This window comes from Hyaloscypha bicolor, assembly GCF_002865645.1.
Source record: "Hyaloscypha bicolor E unplaced genomic scaffold K444scaffold_13, whole genome shotgun sequence".
NCBI classification, from domain to species: domain Eukaryota; kingdom Fungi; phylum Ascomycota; class Leotiomycetes; order Helotiales; family Hyaloscyphaceae; genus Hyaloscypha; species Hyaloscypha bicolor.
The window spans coordinates 299253-311585 of record NW_020194515.1 but is presented as its reverse complement, the minus strand read 5'-3'; the positions used below and the strand labels follow the sequence as shown (position 1 = coordinate 311585).

Here is a 12333-nt window from a genome sequence, read left to right as displayed (position 1 = left end):
AAACACTTTTGTAAACACTGCATCAAACACCCTACCACCAACAAACCAACAATGCTGACTGACAAAATCCGCCTCAGCGGCTCCGAATCCAATGACATAGAGGATATCCTCTCTTCCTCGCTGGGGGTGATCTTCCCAGACGACATCACAAACCAACACGGTGACCGAGACAACAACGTAATCTACCTCTCCCCGTCCTTCGGGCCCATCACCCTCACCCTCGCAGATCCGCAAGGGGAAGATAGTAGGAAGCTGTTCAGCCACTTTCTGTGGAATGCCGGGTTGCAGCTTGCGGAGTTCATCGAGGAGGGAGATGTGCAGGGCAGGGACTGGAGTGTGGATGGCGAAAGGGTGTTGGAGCTGGGCGCGGGGACTGGCCTGGCGGGGATTCTGGCGGGGTTGAAGGGCGCGAGGGAGGTGGTCATCAGTGACTATCCTGCCCCCGAGGTCCTGGAAAATCTCAGGGGAAATGTGGAGAGGAATTTCTTGTCTAGGAGAGACAAGACTGGCGTTGGCGAAGTGAGAGTTGAGGGTCATGAGTGGGGGGTCCTTGATGATGCGTTCTCGAAGGAGAACAAGGAGAGCTTTGGAAGGATCTTGGTCGCTGATTGTTTGTGGATGCCGTGGCAGCATCTCAATTTGCTGAAGAGTATTAGGTGCTTTATGAAGGAGGGTGGGAAGGCTTGGGTGGTTGCTGGCTTTCATACCGGTAGGGCAAAGATGAGAGGGTTTTATGAAGAAAGTGTGCTGGTGGAAGCAGGGTTGGAGATTGAGAAGATTTGGGAGAGGAATGCAGAAGGGGAGGAAAGGGAGTGGGTGCTTGATAGAGGTATTGAGGGTGTGACTGAGAGGAAGAGGTGGTTGGCAATTGGGATCTTGAGAAGGAGAGAGGGATGATAAGAGCTTTCAAGAAAGAGGGGGTCCCCAACGAGGGATGTTAAATTTGAAGATTACAATCTGGGGGTCACCTACAGGTTTCGTGAAGGTATGTCTTAATCTTTCTTCATTTCGTGAGCAATGTAGCTAATTTGTGTGTACAGTAAGTTCAACATTCTATTGAGACCGGGCAGGATGCACTCTTGCATCTTCCGTAGATTCGCCAGTCTCAATATTTGCTTCTGAGGTCACAGATTCGGGCACCAATCCGCAGCTCGGCCACGCCCCGAAGCAGTCACAACTCATCAACCAGTGCGACCACGCATCTGACCTCGCCGTCCATCCAATCGTTATCTTTAACCGAATTGACAGCTACCTCCCAGCTCTCCTCCGAGTCCACCTCGATCATCCCTTCTGGAGTCAGGACCTTGACGCTGCTGGGCTTTTGGCCAACATCATCCAAGATGGTGTGGATGTACTGAACCAAGCTAGCGAATCCGGGACATGATGATGGGTTCAAGAGCAACTGTGGCTTAACTCGCTGGCCGTCCTGGATGATATTTACGTGGTATCTGAGACCCGTTTCGTCTGGCTCTCCAAGGGCGAACTCGTTCACATGTCCAGTGTGCGATTCCGATATGCCAGCCGCACCTCCTCCTGTGTAGGTTTCTTCAACATTATAATGGTACTCATCCAGCTTTGGGTCGACGTCAGCATCAGCAGATGGCGAGATGGCTCGGTGTCCACGCTTTCTCAGGGGAGTGCCTTCTGATGGCGTAGCTGAAGTCTGATCACGTTTCCGCTTGCTATGCGTCTTCTCGCCTGCCTTTCGTTTTTCTTGTCTTGTCTCCAGAGCATACTGCCGTTGGCGTTCGTTCGTTACCATGCGACGTAAGAGAGGAGTGACCGCTGTTACGAGCCTACCAATTATCAGCGACGGTCATCTAAGTAGTAGGAGACACGACATACTTGTTTCTGTCCTGGGGCCACTTATACTTTCTTTCCAAAAATCCTGGCGAGCCCACACCGAAACACTTTTCACCCCAATGCTCATTCTCTAGAAACGACTCCACTTCTGCAAAAAGCTTCAATTTCACCAAGTCAGGTTCTCCGGTCTCTTTGGTACCAACGCACTCTCTTCGGTGAGGATAATTCTCATCAAGCATATATTTCTTTGCAGCATTCTGCATCTCGATAAAACGATCAGTTGCTACTTCCAGAGAGGTAAACAGTCTCGACATTGGAGGGCCTGTGGACACCATTAGTTCTGCTCTGCACAAGGAAGGATTGGACTAACGTGTGTATTTCTTTGAAGCCTTTGATGGACGTCGGAACAACGCTGCGGCCGAGTGAACGCCAAGAGCTCTTGCTGCGGCAGTACTAACTTGGGGTTGTTGGAAACTATCCTCAGGAGCCGACACAGTATTGTCCTCTTCACCTTCGGGCGATTCGGGTCCCCAGATCTCCCGTTCTCGAGCCAACAGGTCTGGATCTTCTGGAGGAGGGCTCTTCTTTCGCCGCTTATTGGAAACGAGACCATAGCTATGTCCATCTTCCTGCTCAGCGTCGACCTCACAGTTACGCCCGCGCGCCGTACGCTTGCGCTTTGGTCTTGGCTCCGGGTCAAACGTTCTCTTGAAGAAACCATAAGCGTCTGATTGTCCGGTCTGCGCAGCATTATCTTCCTCGTGGCTACCCTCTGTTCGGGCTATCTCTGCTCCTTCAGCCGTCTCAGCAGCGCGTAACAGACTTGCGAAATGGTCGTTGGAGACGGATGTGGGCGCATCATTGCTCGGTGGATGCTCGAACGCAGCCAGACTTCCTAGCAAGGCGGCAGATTCATCCATGTCCTGATAACTGGTCGACAGCCCTGTGGTGGGGTAAGTATCAGAGAATGAGTATTCCTGGCTGGGATTTGCACCATTTGACTGCATGTTAGAGCCCATGTCGGTGAAACCATACATGCTTGCTTCATCGGCAGCTCCATTTCGGGCAAGATCGCGTAGAATTGCTGCTTGATCCGACGGGAAGTCAGAGTGATTGCTGGTGATGTCGGGCGCCATCATTTGTTGTTGACCAGGTGTGTTTGTCATGTTTGACAAGATTGCACGGATCGAGGTTTTGGATTTTGCTGCGTGACGTCGGCTTCCGGTTCTCCGCGCATTCGTACCCCATCCCCATTCCTCGACAAACAAACATTTAGCCTTTCGATTCTTATCGATACCGAAACGTCAACTCCGATGGGCGTACTCACCTTATCGTCCTCACGATGATCACAGAAGTCTCTTCACCAGTCGGTTCCGAGATTTTCTCTCTCGTTGCCCTGCTGGTGATCAGCTTAGGCGTTCTACTCGTCTTACGACATTACCTCCCCCTGCGAACGACGCCAGCATATCTCCTCGTCCCCATCTTCTTTGCGCTTGGCTTACCAGCAAGTATCATATTACTTGTGCCCATAGATCTTGCATCTAGCGCAAGGGACCAAGATGCAGGCAGTAGAGGAATATGGCTACCTGATCGGGTGCTTTTGGTGTCATGGCGTATCAGTTACTGGTTGACATTCGCCTTGACCTGGTACATTAGCTGGTCTCCCGGTGTTAATATTGTCTCTAATGCTGTATAGGTTCATCCTCCCTATCTTGGCTGAGTACGCAGATGCTGGATACCGTGAACCAAAAGACCGCCTGATCTACTCTTTGCGCTCCAACGCTCAATATCAAGCGATGGTTTTTGGAGCTGGAATCATCGGAATAATATACTTCTTCGTAACTATGGGTGCCTCGCCAACGTCTTTCAAGGCTTTGCTGATGGCTTTGGCGTATTGCTGGGGTCTGATACTAGCAATTTACCTTATGGGCCATGGGTTGGTTGCGATACCTAGACGACTGTTCAGAAGCGCGAGTATTAGTGGGAAATTAAAGAGGATACAAGGGAATGCCCCGAAAATACATGAAAAGATGGAAGATGCGATCCACAATCTTCAAAATTTAGAAGCGCAAGTCGCTGCTTTGGCACAAAGGAAGACTGGTTCCGCCAAAGATTTTAGGGACTGGATCGAAGAGCTGGCCGATGAATCTCATCTCCCTGAATCACGGCCTCGAACCTTGACTCGCAGGATGTCTACTCCCGAGGTCACTGTCCCGAATGTTATTACAGAACGATATTTGGCCGACCTCAGCAGGAAGCTCATGAGGGCTCGACACAGCCGCACAAGATATCTCGATGAATGGGACCGCTTGTTACAAGATGCTACGGATACGCAGGCTGTCCTCGATTCAGCGGCGTCTAGGCGAATCGAAATCGGCCAGGCATCGCCGGATTCATCGATCTGGGAAAAGACCACCCTCTTCACCCCATACACACGATATCTCTACAAGTACTACTTCGTTTCGTACTTCAGAATATTCCTGGGGGTGTTCTTTTCCTTGGCATCGTTTTGCATTGTCTGGTCAGAAGTTATTAAGTCGATTAATCCCTTATTCTCGGTCATCGCCGTCACTGTAGTTCATCATCCCGATAGCGAGCGTGGCCAGATTGGATTTGCCGGACAAGTTATAGCGTCCTGCTGGATACTATATATGTGTGCAGCAGCTCTCACATCTCTGGCTGAGGTGAAGGTGTGGCGGGGCCGAGCGCTGGTAAGAAGAAATACTCATGGTGAAAGCGCGATGTGGTATGCCATGCAAGTCGCAAAGCTCTCTGTACCGTTAGCTTTCAATTTCCTGACATTCCTCTCACCGGATGTTTATGACACAACGGTGTTCTATAAATTCCTGGGCCAGTACATCAAGTTCACGCCACTAGGACTGTGGTTCGATTGGCTTTTTCCAACCTTCATCTTGGTGCCTGTTTGTGCAACACTTTTCAATCTTTACGGAAAAGTGAAGAATTGCATCGGATTCGGAGGAGTTATTGACGATGACGACGAAGATAATGAAACTGGATATGGGACTGGTTCTTGGCGGGAAGGACGGGATTTGATAGAGCGAGAGTTACAGGGCCACTCTTCTCTAGGACGACTTGGGGCTTCGGGGGGGATCAGAAGTCACGTTCCCAATAACCCCAACAACCGGACTGCACCAACTTTGACAGTGCCTCCAGAGGAGAGACATAGAACACTGGGCCAATCCACAACATCTCGACCCGGCGTTGACCGTCAAGCACGTCAGGAAGTGGAGCCGGGAGACGAGAATTTCTTCGAGGCTTTCGGGCATCGGGTGAAGAACACCATTGATACGATTTCGCCACCGAAATGGTTTCAAAATGTCGGAGAAAGCATTAAACGGCCAAAGTGGGTGGGAGGTAATGATGAAGCAGAATCAAGTCGTAGTGGTAGTGATTTCACCCGCTGGTTTGGTGGTGGTCGACAAGAGGGACGAGTCCGATTGTAAATTCATGTTTGAGTACGAGTTCGCGCATAGCGGGAGGAGTTGGCTAATAGACTTGGGTAGCACTGGGCTTACACGCCTGATTTTCGTTAATACATAATATAGCTGAAGACTGGCGCGGTGTCCAGCTTCAAGTGTGAGTTTTGCATGAACTGTTCCACGAGTATTAACACTCCAGTTACTGTGTAAATTGAGACGTAAGCAATGCACATTATGGTGTTAGACAATATCAACTGGACATGTTGTCGTATACCCATCTTAAGGTATTCTGCTTTCCAACAGAGATGTCGATGAACACCGTGCCGTTCGGATGCAAGACATCCCATCTCCGCAGTGCCATTTCGCTGCCGCCTCCGCGAGAAAACCTTCTCACCGGCCAAACCGATGTGCATCTTAACCTATCATAGCCCTGTCATAGGCAGAGCCTTGCATTGCATTAGGCCAATTCTAGACCCCGCCAACACGACCCACTGCTGCACTGACAAGCCAAGCCTTTGGACGGCCGATGCCTTTTCAATCCCGCTGCGGCGTGAGCTCCCTTGGCTGGAGGCTGGAAGGTGGGGTTGGCTTGTTCTTGTCTCACTGCATCTGACTGCAGCTTTCGCCGAGTAATCTCTCTTTTCTCTTCCCTCTCCATCCCACTTGGTGCCATGGACGTGGACTTGCTCTTTTTTGCCCCCTTTAGTTGCCAATACCCATTTTGCGCCTATCGTTATTGTTAAAGGGACGTCTGTTGTTTGGCGACGGAAGATGTGTGGCAGGCATGGACGATTATCTGTTTGAAGCAAACGTCCGACGCTGCAAATCAGTCACCGAGGTCACCACGTACCTCGAGATTTTCTCGTACTCTGTGAGCTCTTCCTACCAGAACACAGTCACATCCGCTAATGGGAGTAGGATGCATCGTATAACAGTGTTGAAGAGCATCCACTTACCCCTGATGAGTTCGAGAACTACCTCCATCGGCGGGTAAGCTTGCGCCGGAGGAAGTTTGAGCTGGATAGAACACTGACACGAGCACTTACAGGGCGCATTCGCTCCGCCGACACTACCTGCGGGAGTTGTGCAATTGAGTTGTATAAGATTAGTGTACGCAGGATGCAAAATTGCTTGGGGGGTGTAGCTAACCATTCCCAGTCTCCAGCAAGAAGCAAAGCACCCCGAAACGTTCACACCCCACGTTATCAGTCTCAGACCCGAGGTTTACAAATCGATGGTAGTGGCGATGAACCTGCCATACCGAGCAATCGAAAGCACGAGCGTCGTTGGGCCTTTTTTCTGGGCTGCTTGGGATCAAGATGAGATAAATCCACATCTGCGTAATTCAACCCAACATGCTCCCCCAGTTAAGATCTGACACAGATTCAATAGAAATTGTCTTCCGGAAAAGCGATGTTCGGAAGAAGGGATATACGAGGGGCTGGGAGTTAATGCTGTCGCATGATGTGAAAAACGGCATTACTACTGGATTTGCAAAAGGAACCCCGAGCTCAGATATGATGGAGTGCATCAAGCATCTCAAATCTTGCGTACTGCAAGTTGGACACCCGATGCTACTTCCTATCATCATCTTCTCCCACGATATCTCCTACAAGACGGACATCAAGCAACGAGACGCCCGTGATTGGCTCCGGCGGCTCGAACATGCTGTCAGTATGCGGAGTGAGATCGAAGAACGGGAAGGGTACGTGAAAGAAGGAGTCGTGGACCTCGATGCCATCAACAGAGACTTAGTGGAGTGTCATTCTCAAGTGCTGTGGAAACGACCAAAGGCTTACCTGGAAATCCTCGCCTGCATCGAGAGAGCCTGCGACAACTTTTTCAAGAAGTTGCCAGACGAGAGGAACGACACGGAAATGAAGAAGCTGCAGAATAGTATGCTTGGTCGCCTGGAGTTTTATAGGGTGAAGTTGCAGGGCATTGAGAGTTATGCTTACACCACTTTGCAGCGGTTGGAGATCCAACGGAGTGCAGTACGCAACACTTTCCTTCCGGGGCTTGAAAAGTATGCTGATTAAGAACAGCTCTATAATATCATAGCGCAGAAGGAAAGTAAACTCAACTTCCAAATGGCCGGAGAACAACGCAAAATCGCGCACTCCAGCAAACGTGACTCCGCAGCCATGAAATGGATCTCTCTCATTGGCGCTGTCTTTCTCCCTGGTGCGTATCTCGCGTCCGTCTTCTCGATGACCTTCTTCAACTGGGGAGACCCGTCGAAACCCGTCACGACATCGTTCTGGATTTATTGGGCAATCGATATTCCCGTAACGGTCGTCATTGTTGCGGGTTGGTATGTTTGGGAAAAGAGGAGGGAGGCCAAATACGACCGCGAAGACGCAGATTTGGAGAAGGGAAGTGAGGATATGGAGAAGGATATTATGGCGACCATGAGGAAGAGGACGATGAGTAAGGTCAGTACGTGGGATACGAAGAAAAAGGAGTAAATCTACGCAGTAAGCGGTAAGGAGGATGGTTTCGCTTGGATTTTTATGATTCTGAACGATGTGATGATTGACGATGAATGAACTTCACGAAATAAAGAAAATACACTGGGATATATAGAAATCTAGGGAAATGAAAAAGCCATTGGACTACATATGGATTGCCTCGAGGATCTTCTACGTTTCCTCTTTCTCTGAGCGACATGTGCAAGTGAATGGTGCTTTAATACCAAGGTTTGAGTTGCGTCAATATATACAGCGAGGAAGCTCTGAGGTTTCAGAATCAATGACCCTCGACGATAGCATAAGGGCGAGAAGCAATACTCGGCTCTTCCTCATTATCCCTTCGCGGCATTACCAAGCGACATAATCCTCCTCCTTGAAATTGCCTACTCATCTCTATTCTCCTTTCCATCAACACTTGCCCCACCAGCAACACCGGCAACAAATTCTTGATACTTAAACACCTCTCCTCTTTTGCCCATGCCACCTCCAGTATGTTTTCCGAAAGCTCTCCTTCCAGTGAACCCATTCATGACCTTGTCGATTTCTCTCTCCGTCAAAAGCTTCTCTCCGGGTTCTGGTGCAGTATGCAACAATGCATCTCGAAGTTCAGCGAGGTCCACCTGTCCGCTATCATCTTCATCGAATGCCGAGAATGCGGAGAGAAGCTCAGATGATGGAGACAGCGAGACCAAGAGGCCCGCGAGAGAGCTGAGATAAGCTGGTAGTGTGACGGTCTGAGGCGTAGAAGGTGGGAAGAATGCCGTGATATCTGAAGCGTTCGCGGACAGACCTAAACAAAAATCAGCATCAAGCAACCTCCTTACTCAAGTCGACTCACCCAATTGAGTTAGCATGTCAGCAACATCATCTCTACCAACCTGCCCATCACTGTCTCGGTCTAGAGTTTGGAATCCCTCCCGCAATTCCCTGACCTGAGCTGGCTGTAGCTTGGAAAGGGCATTATTGTCCCCGTTATTTCTCGTGGTCAGCATGCCTCCAAATCCCGGGCTGCCATTTGCACCTCGGGTCGGGGAAGGCTCTCTTTCCCTTTGCGCTGGTGCAAGGCCTCGTGGTGTCCATGTATCCCCCTCTGCCACGGGTGTGGAACCCCGACCTAGTCTCGAGGGTGTGGTGGATGTTGTGGCCATTTTGGTTGGAGATGGATTTGGTGTTGATTGTCGCAGAGGCGATGGAGAAGCCGGACTCTCTGGTCGACGGAATGGCGATGCGCGAGGTGAGCCATATGATAATGGCGAGGGTTTGTATGATGCCTGAGCATTTGGTTAGTTGGCGTTCTTGAGGAAGTCGCGATGCACCGATGTACCATGGTCGATGCTTCCCTTCCCAGTCAAAATCTCCAAATCCAAATATAAACGACCCTAAATGAGGCAATCGATGGTGGAGAATCGCGCAATGGTAAAAGCGATGCGACAAATGAAGGCTGACTATCACAGTGATCTTCTCTTAAAGTTGATTTTCGATGTAAACAAAGCGGAAGGCTTAGGGCAAGGCTGCTCGCCAAAGCCCCACGTGGGTTTCAAGCGCTCTGATTGGCGGTTGCCGTTCTCCCTGGCTCAGGGGTAAACCCGCAAACCCCACGCGAGAAGATCAAGAAGCGCCCGAACACCAGAACACAGAACAGCCGTCTTCGACGCAATTACTCCTCATCCCTCGGAATAGTATCACAATCATCGACCCTGCGAGTATGGAACCCGAACCGTGACCAGAATCGCCGGCCGCGCACAACCCCGCCCTGGGACAAAACGAAGACTCTCGAATGCACGGTTCCCGCCTAGATGCTTGTCAATAAACCCTGAAAAAGCGGATCGCGTTGCAGACTGGACCTATCCTGAAGGAGCCCCTTCCCCTAGTGTAGGGGGCCCAAGCCAGAGCAATCATGTCTTACCCTTACCCATACATTTATCCTTTGGCTCAAAGGCCAAAGGCAACCACCACCAGGACGGCAACGGCGACCAAAGGAGCAGCGATGATGCCGCAGCGTCCCACAACGAGGGGGACAACGGGAACCACAGAGACCACCGGGAGTTCCAATGGCAGCGCCCCTAATCGCCGAACGTCTCTGTCATCCTTTCCCTCTTCTCGATCCCCATCAGCAATGTCCAGACACTCGAGACCGTCGAGATCCCCCAATCCACCCATGATTGACACTGACCGCACCTCCGATCCGAGCTCGAACTCAAAAACGCCGTCTAGCGGTGTGTCCTCTCAGCATTCCTCCCTCTCGGCCCTTCGAAAATACAATCCAGATGCACACCCAAGGAGAAAGCTGCGGTCCCAGTACCCTAGAGGGGAGACGGAGAATCATGTGGAATATATTCTTGTGGCCTCGTTTGATATCGATAAGGGTCCGATAATGGAACATCAGTTCCCTGTTGCAATCACAGGGGACGAACACATGCTGGCAGAATTGATGCTCCCAGATCAAGCGCATGTGCGTAACCAGGATTGGACAATTTTCTTTTTACATAAAGATACAAGTCAAGAGGAGGAAGAGACCGAGCTGAAGGCAGAGAAAAAGAGAAAGCGGCAACGAAGAAGAGACCGGGCTGCTGGCCTGTTAGAGCCTAACGATGTCGAATCTGGGGACGAGCTTGAGGTCGGTGAGGAATCAGCCGAGGATTCAGACGAAAGCGAACCGGAGGGAGGAGAAGGACCACCGTTGATATATGTACTGAATCTGGTGAACACGAAACAAGACAAGACTGCCAAAAGAGGGGCAGTGGTGAAGGCTATGGCGATTTGCACCAGGCATCCTTTCTTACATATATATAAGGTCTGTGCTCTGGAAATATTCTTGAACTACACTGACACCCAAGCAGCCCTTATTATTACTAGCCCTAGAGGAATACTTCAAATCGCCACATCCAGCAACGCTGGCATTGTTGTACGAAGCCGTCAATACCATGGACTTATCCCTTATGCCCAGACTGACTCTGTTGGAACGATACCTTCTACAGGCCAGCGATAACAAAGACCTCTTTGTGGAGAAATTCGAACAAATGATTCAGATGAGGATGGCTGAAGAAAGAGGTGAATCACCTGAAAACGTGACAGCCATGTCTGAGAGCCCTGAAAAACGAATGGACTTGACCAGAAATGGGACAAAAGCACACGTCGTTGCACACGGAATGTACTCTGTGCCGAGGGACACTCACGAATTTGAGACGAAAGTAATGTATAACGGCATTCCGATCCCGATCAAAGTCCCTGTAGCAATCTCCCCCGAGACTGTTGGCGACTTCTCCTTGATCAAACTTATTCAAACCTTCTCCGATCCACATACGAAATCTCCACAAGCATTTTCCCTTCATCCACATCTCACAACTAGTGGCGCCTATACACATCCTATCATCGTCTTGGCCAATGCCATGTTGACCCAAAAACGGGTCATATTCCTGGGTCACAACCGTCCATCTGGTGAAGTTGCAGAGGCTGTGCTTGCGGCTTGTGCGTTGGCTTCAGGCGGTATTCTTCGAGGCTTCACTCGACATGCTTTCCCATATACGGATCTTAGCAAGATTGATGATCTTCTAAAGGTTCCTGGCTTCATTGCCGGTGTTACAAACCCCACGTTTGAGAATCATCCAGAGTGGTGGGATCTTCTTTGCGATTTACCAACGGGTCGGATGAAAATCAGTAATAGAATCGATGGCGCGCCTCTGACAGAGGGATTGGCCAACTTCCAACAACAAAATCCTGGTTACGTGGCCGCCGTGAATACAGCTGCAAATGGTACAGCTTCCAATGATCCCACAGGTGATGCTACTTTCATGAGTGACGTCCTTCGCAGTGTGGCCGCTCGTCATGGGGAGGGTGTCATCCGTGCAAAGTGGCGAGACTGGGTTGAGAAGTTTACAAGGGTCTCCGCAGCCTTCGAAGAGACGGTTTACGGGGCCAGTGCCCTTTATATCGGAGTTGAAGAAGCAGAACCCGGCAATGAAAATGTTAGTGGCCATGGATATGTCTGGGGTGATGAACCATCGAAACTAAGAGAGCTGGCTGGCGGGGTCCATCGCATTGAAGGATGGAGAAACACGAGGAGCTACTTCAGCTTCAAACAGGTACTATGATTCCAATTTAGCTAAACCGCACAGCTGACTTCAATCAGGACCTTGCCCAACTCTACACTTTTCGCCCGTTGAAGTCACTCGATCTTCACCATTTGCATGACCGTTTGCGTTTGACGAAACTCTCGCCAGGCATCAGTAGAGAAATTTACATGGCGTTGTCCAAGTATACTCATTCATACGATGAGATCTGCCAGCTGCTCACTGTCGCGCCTGAATCTCATGCTGGTTTGTTCTATGTAGCTTTGGGGTTGTTTCACAAAGATAGGGATGTGAGATTGAAGGTCGTTGACTTACTGGAGAGAATCGCCGAGCATGAAGCAGGTCGACATTGGTGGAAGGCTTTGAGTCGCTTTGAGAAGCTGGCCTACTACCGAATACGACGAGAAGCGGAAGCGGAAATGAAGTCCAAGTTAGGGGAAAAGGAGAGCCTCGGCGTCGGTAATGGACAAGCAATGATGGTTGAGAGGAGAATCTCATGAGCTCACGAAGCTCTGGGAGCAGTCACGATTTATGAGGCACGAATGCTTT

At 50.3% G+C, this 12333-nt stretch overlaps 6 protein-coding genes across 6 annotated transcripts; 4 read left to right on the top strand and 2 right to left on the bottom strand.

Annotated features, from left to right (window-relative positions):
- Positions 1 to 51: 51 nt before the first annotated feature.
- Positions 52 to 897, top strand: K444DRAFT_517015 (uncharacterized protein; the record flags this gene model as incomplete). Its single annotated transcript, XM_024873733.1, has 1 exon — positions 52 to 897. The coding sequence occupies one exon, from the start codon at positions 52 to 54 to the stop codon at positions 895 to 897; it is 846 nt and encodes a 281-aa protein (XP_024743341.1).
- A 92-nt stretch (positions 898 to 989) lies between these two features.
- K444DRAFT_116905 (uncharacterized protein) lies at positions 990 to 3454 on the bottom strand. Its single transcript, XM_024870364.1, has 5 exons — positions 2935 to 3454; positions 2798 to 2877; positions 2174 to 2746; positions 1846 to 2125; positions 990 to 1796 (listed from the first exon to the last, which is right to left on the bottom strand). Exons 1-5 carry the CDS (start codon positions 2967 to 2969, stop codon positions 1172 to 1174), a joined length of 1593 nt encoding a protein of 530 aa, XP_024743340.1. The 5' UTR covers positions 2970 to 3454; the 3' UTR covers positions 990 to 1171.
- K444DRAFT_623940 (uncharacterized protein) lies at positions 3146 to 5267 on the top strand (the record flags this gene model as incomplete). Its single annotated transcript, XM_024882335.1, has 2 exons — positions 3146 to 3450; positions 3500 to 5267. 2 exons carry the CDS (start codon positions 3146 to 3148, stop codon positions 5265 to 5267), a joined length of 2073 nt encoding a protein of 690 aa, XP_024743339.1.
- Positions 5268 to 5691: 424 nt separating this feature from the next.
- On the top strand, positions 5692 to 7879 carry K444DRAFT_606722 (uncharacterized protein). The gene is made up of 6 exons (XM_024879042.1): positions 5692 to 6114; positions 6162 to 6233; positions 6292 to 6353; positions 6402 to 6583; positions 6636 to 7237; positions 7289 to 7879. The coding sequence occupies exons 1-6, from the start codon at positions 6028 to 6030 to the stop codon at positions 7709 to 7711; spliced, it is 1428 nt and encodes a 475-aa protein (XP_024743338.1). The 5' UTR covers positions 5692 to 6027; the 3' UTR covers positions 7712 to 7879.
- K444DRAFT_658757 (EF-hand) lies at positions 7856 to 9168 on the bottom strand. The gene is made up of 3 exons (XM_024886300.1): positions 9039 to 9168; positions 8553 to 8985; positions 7856 to 8504 (listed from the first exon to the last, which is right to left on the bottom strand). Exons 1-3 carry the CDS (start codon positions 9039 to 9041, stop codon positions 8098 to 8100), a joined length of 843 nt encoding a protein of 280 aa, XP_024743337.1. The 5' UTR covers positions 9042 to 9168; the 3' UTR covers positions 7856 to 8097.
- Positions 9169 to 9830: 662 nt separating this feature from the next.
- On the top strand, positions 9831 to 12284 carry K444DRAFT_517064 (spindle pole body interacting protein; the record flags this gene model as incomplete). Its single annotated transcript, XM_024873740.1, has 3 exons — positions 9831 to 10508; positions 10555 to 11796; positions 11844 to 12284. 3 exons carry the CDS (start codon positions 9831 to 9833, stop codon positions 12282 to 12284), a joined length of 2361 nt encoding a protein of 786 aa, XP_024743336.1.
- Positions 12285 to 12333: the final 49 nt, after the last annotated feature.

Bases quoted from the DNA above. Each gene is read 5' to 3' on its own strand.
- K444DRAFT_116905 (XM_024870364.1), bottom strand. From the start codon at position 2,969: ATGACAAACACACCTGGTCAACAACAAATGATGGC. The intron at 2,878-2,934 runs GCCCGACATCAC...AGCAATTCTACG, and splicing joins GGTCAACAACAAATGATGGC to CGATCTTGCCCGAAATGGAG. The intron at 2,126-2,173 runs GTTAGTCCAATC...TGGTGTCCACAG, and splicing joins GGCTTCAAAGAAATACACAC to GCCCTCCAATGTCGAGACTG.
- K444DRAFT_606722 (XM_024879042.1), top strand. From the start codon at position 6,028: ATGGACGATTATCTGTTTGAAGCAAACGTCCGACGCTGCAAATCAGTC. The intron at 6,115-6,161 runs GTGAGCTCTTCC...TAATGGGAGTAG, and splicing joins TCGAGATTTTCTCGTACTCT to GATGCATCGTATAACAGTGT. The intron at 6,584-6,635 runs GTAATTCAACCC...CAGATTCAATAG, and splicing joins TGAGATAAATCCACATCTGC to AAATTGTCTTCCGGAAAAGC.
- K444DRAFT_658757 (XM_024886300.1), bottom strand. The intron at 8,505-8,552 runs GTGAGTCGACTT...ATTTTTGTTTAG, and splicing joins TGACATGCTAACTCAATTGG to GTCTGTCCGCGAACGCTTCA.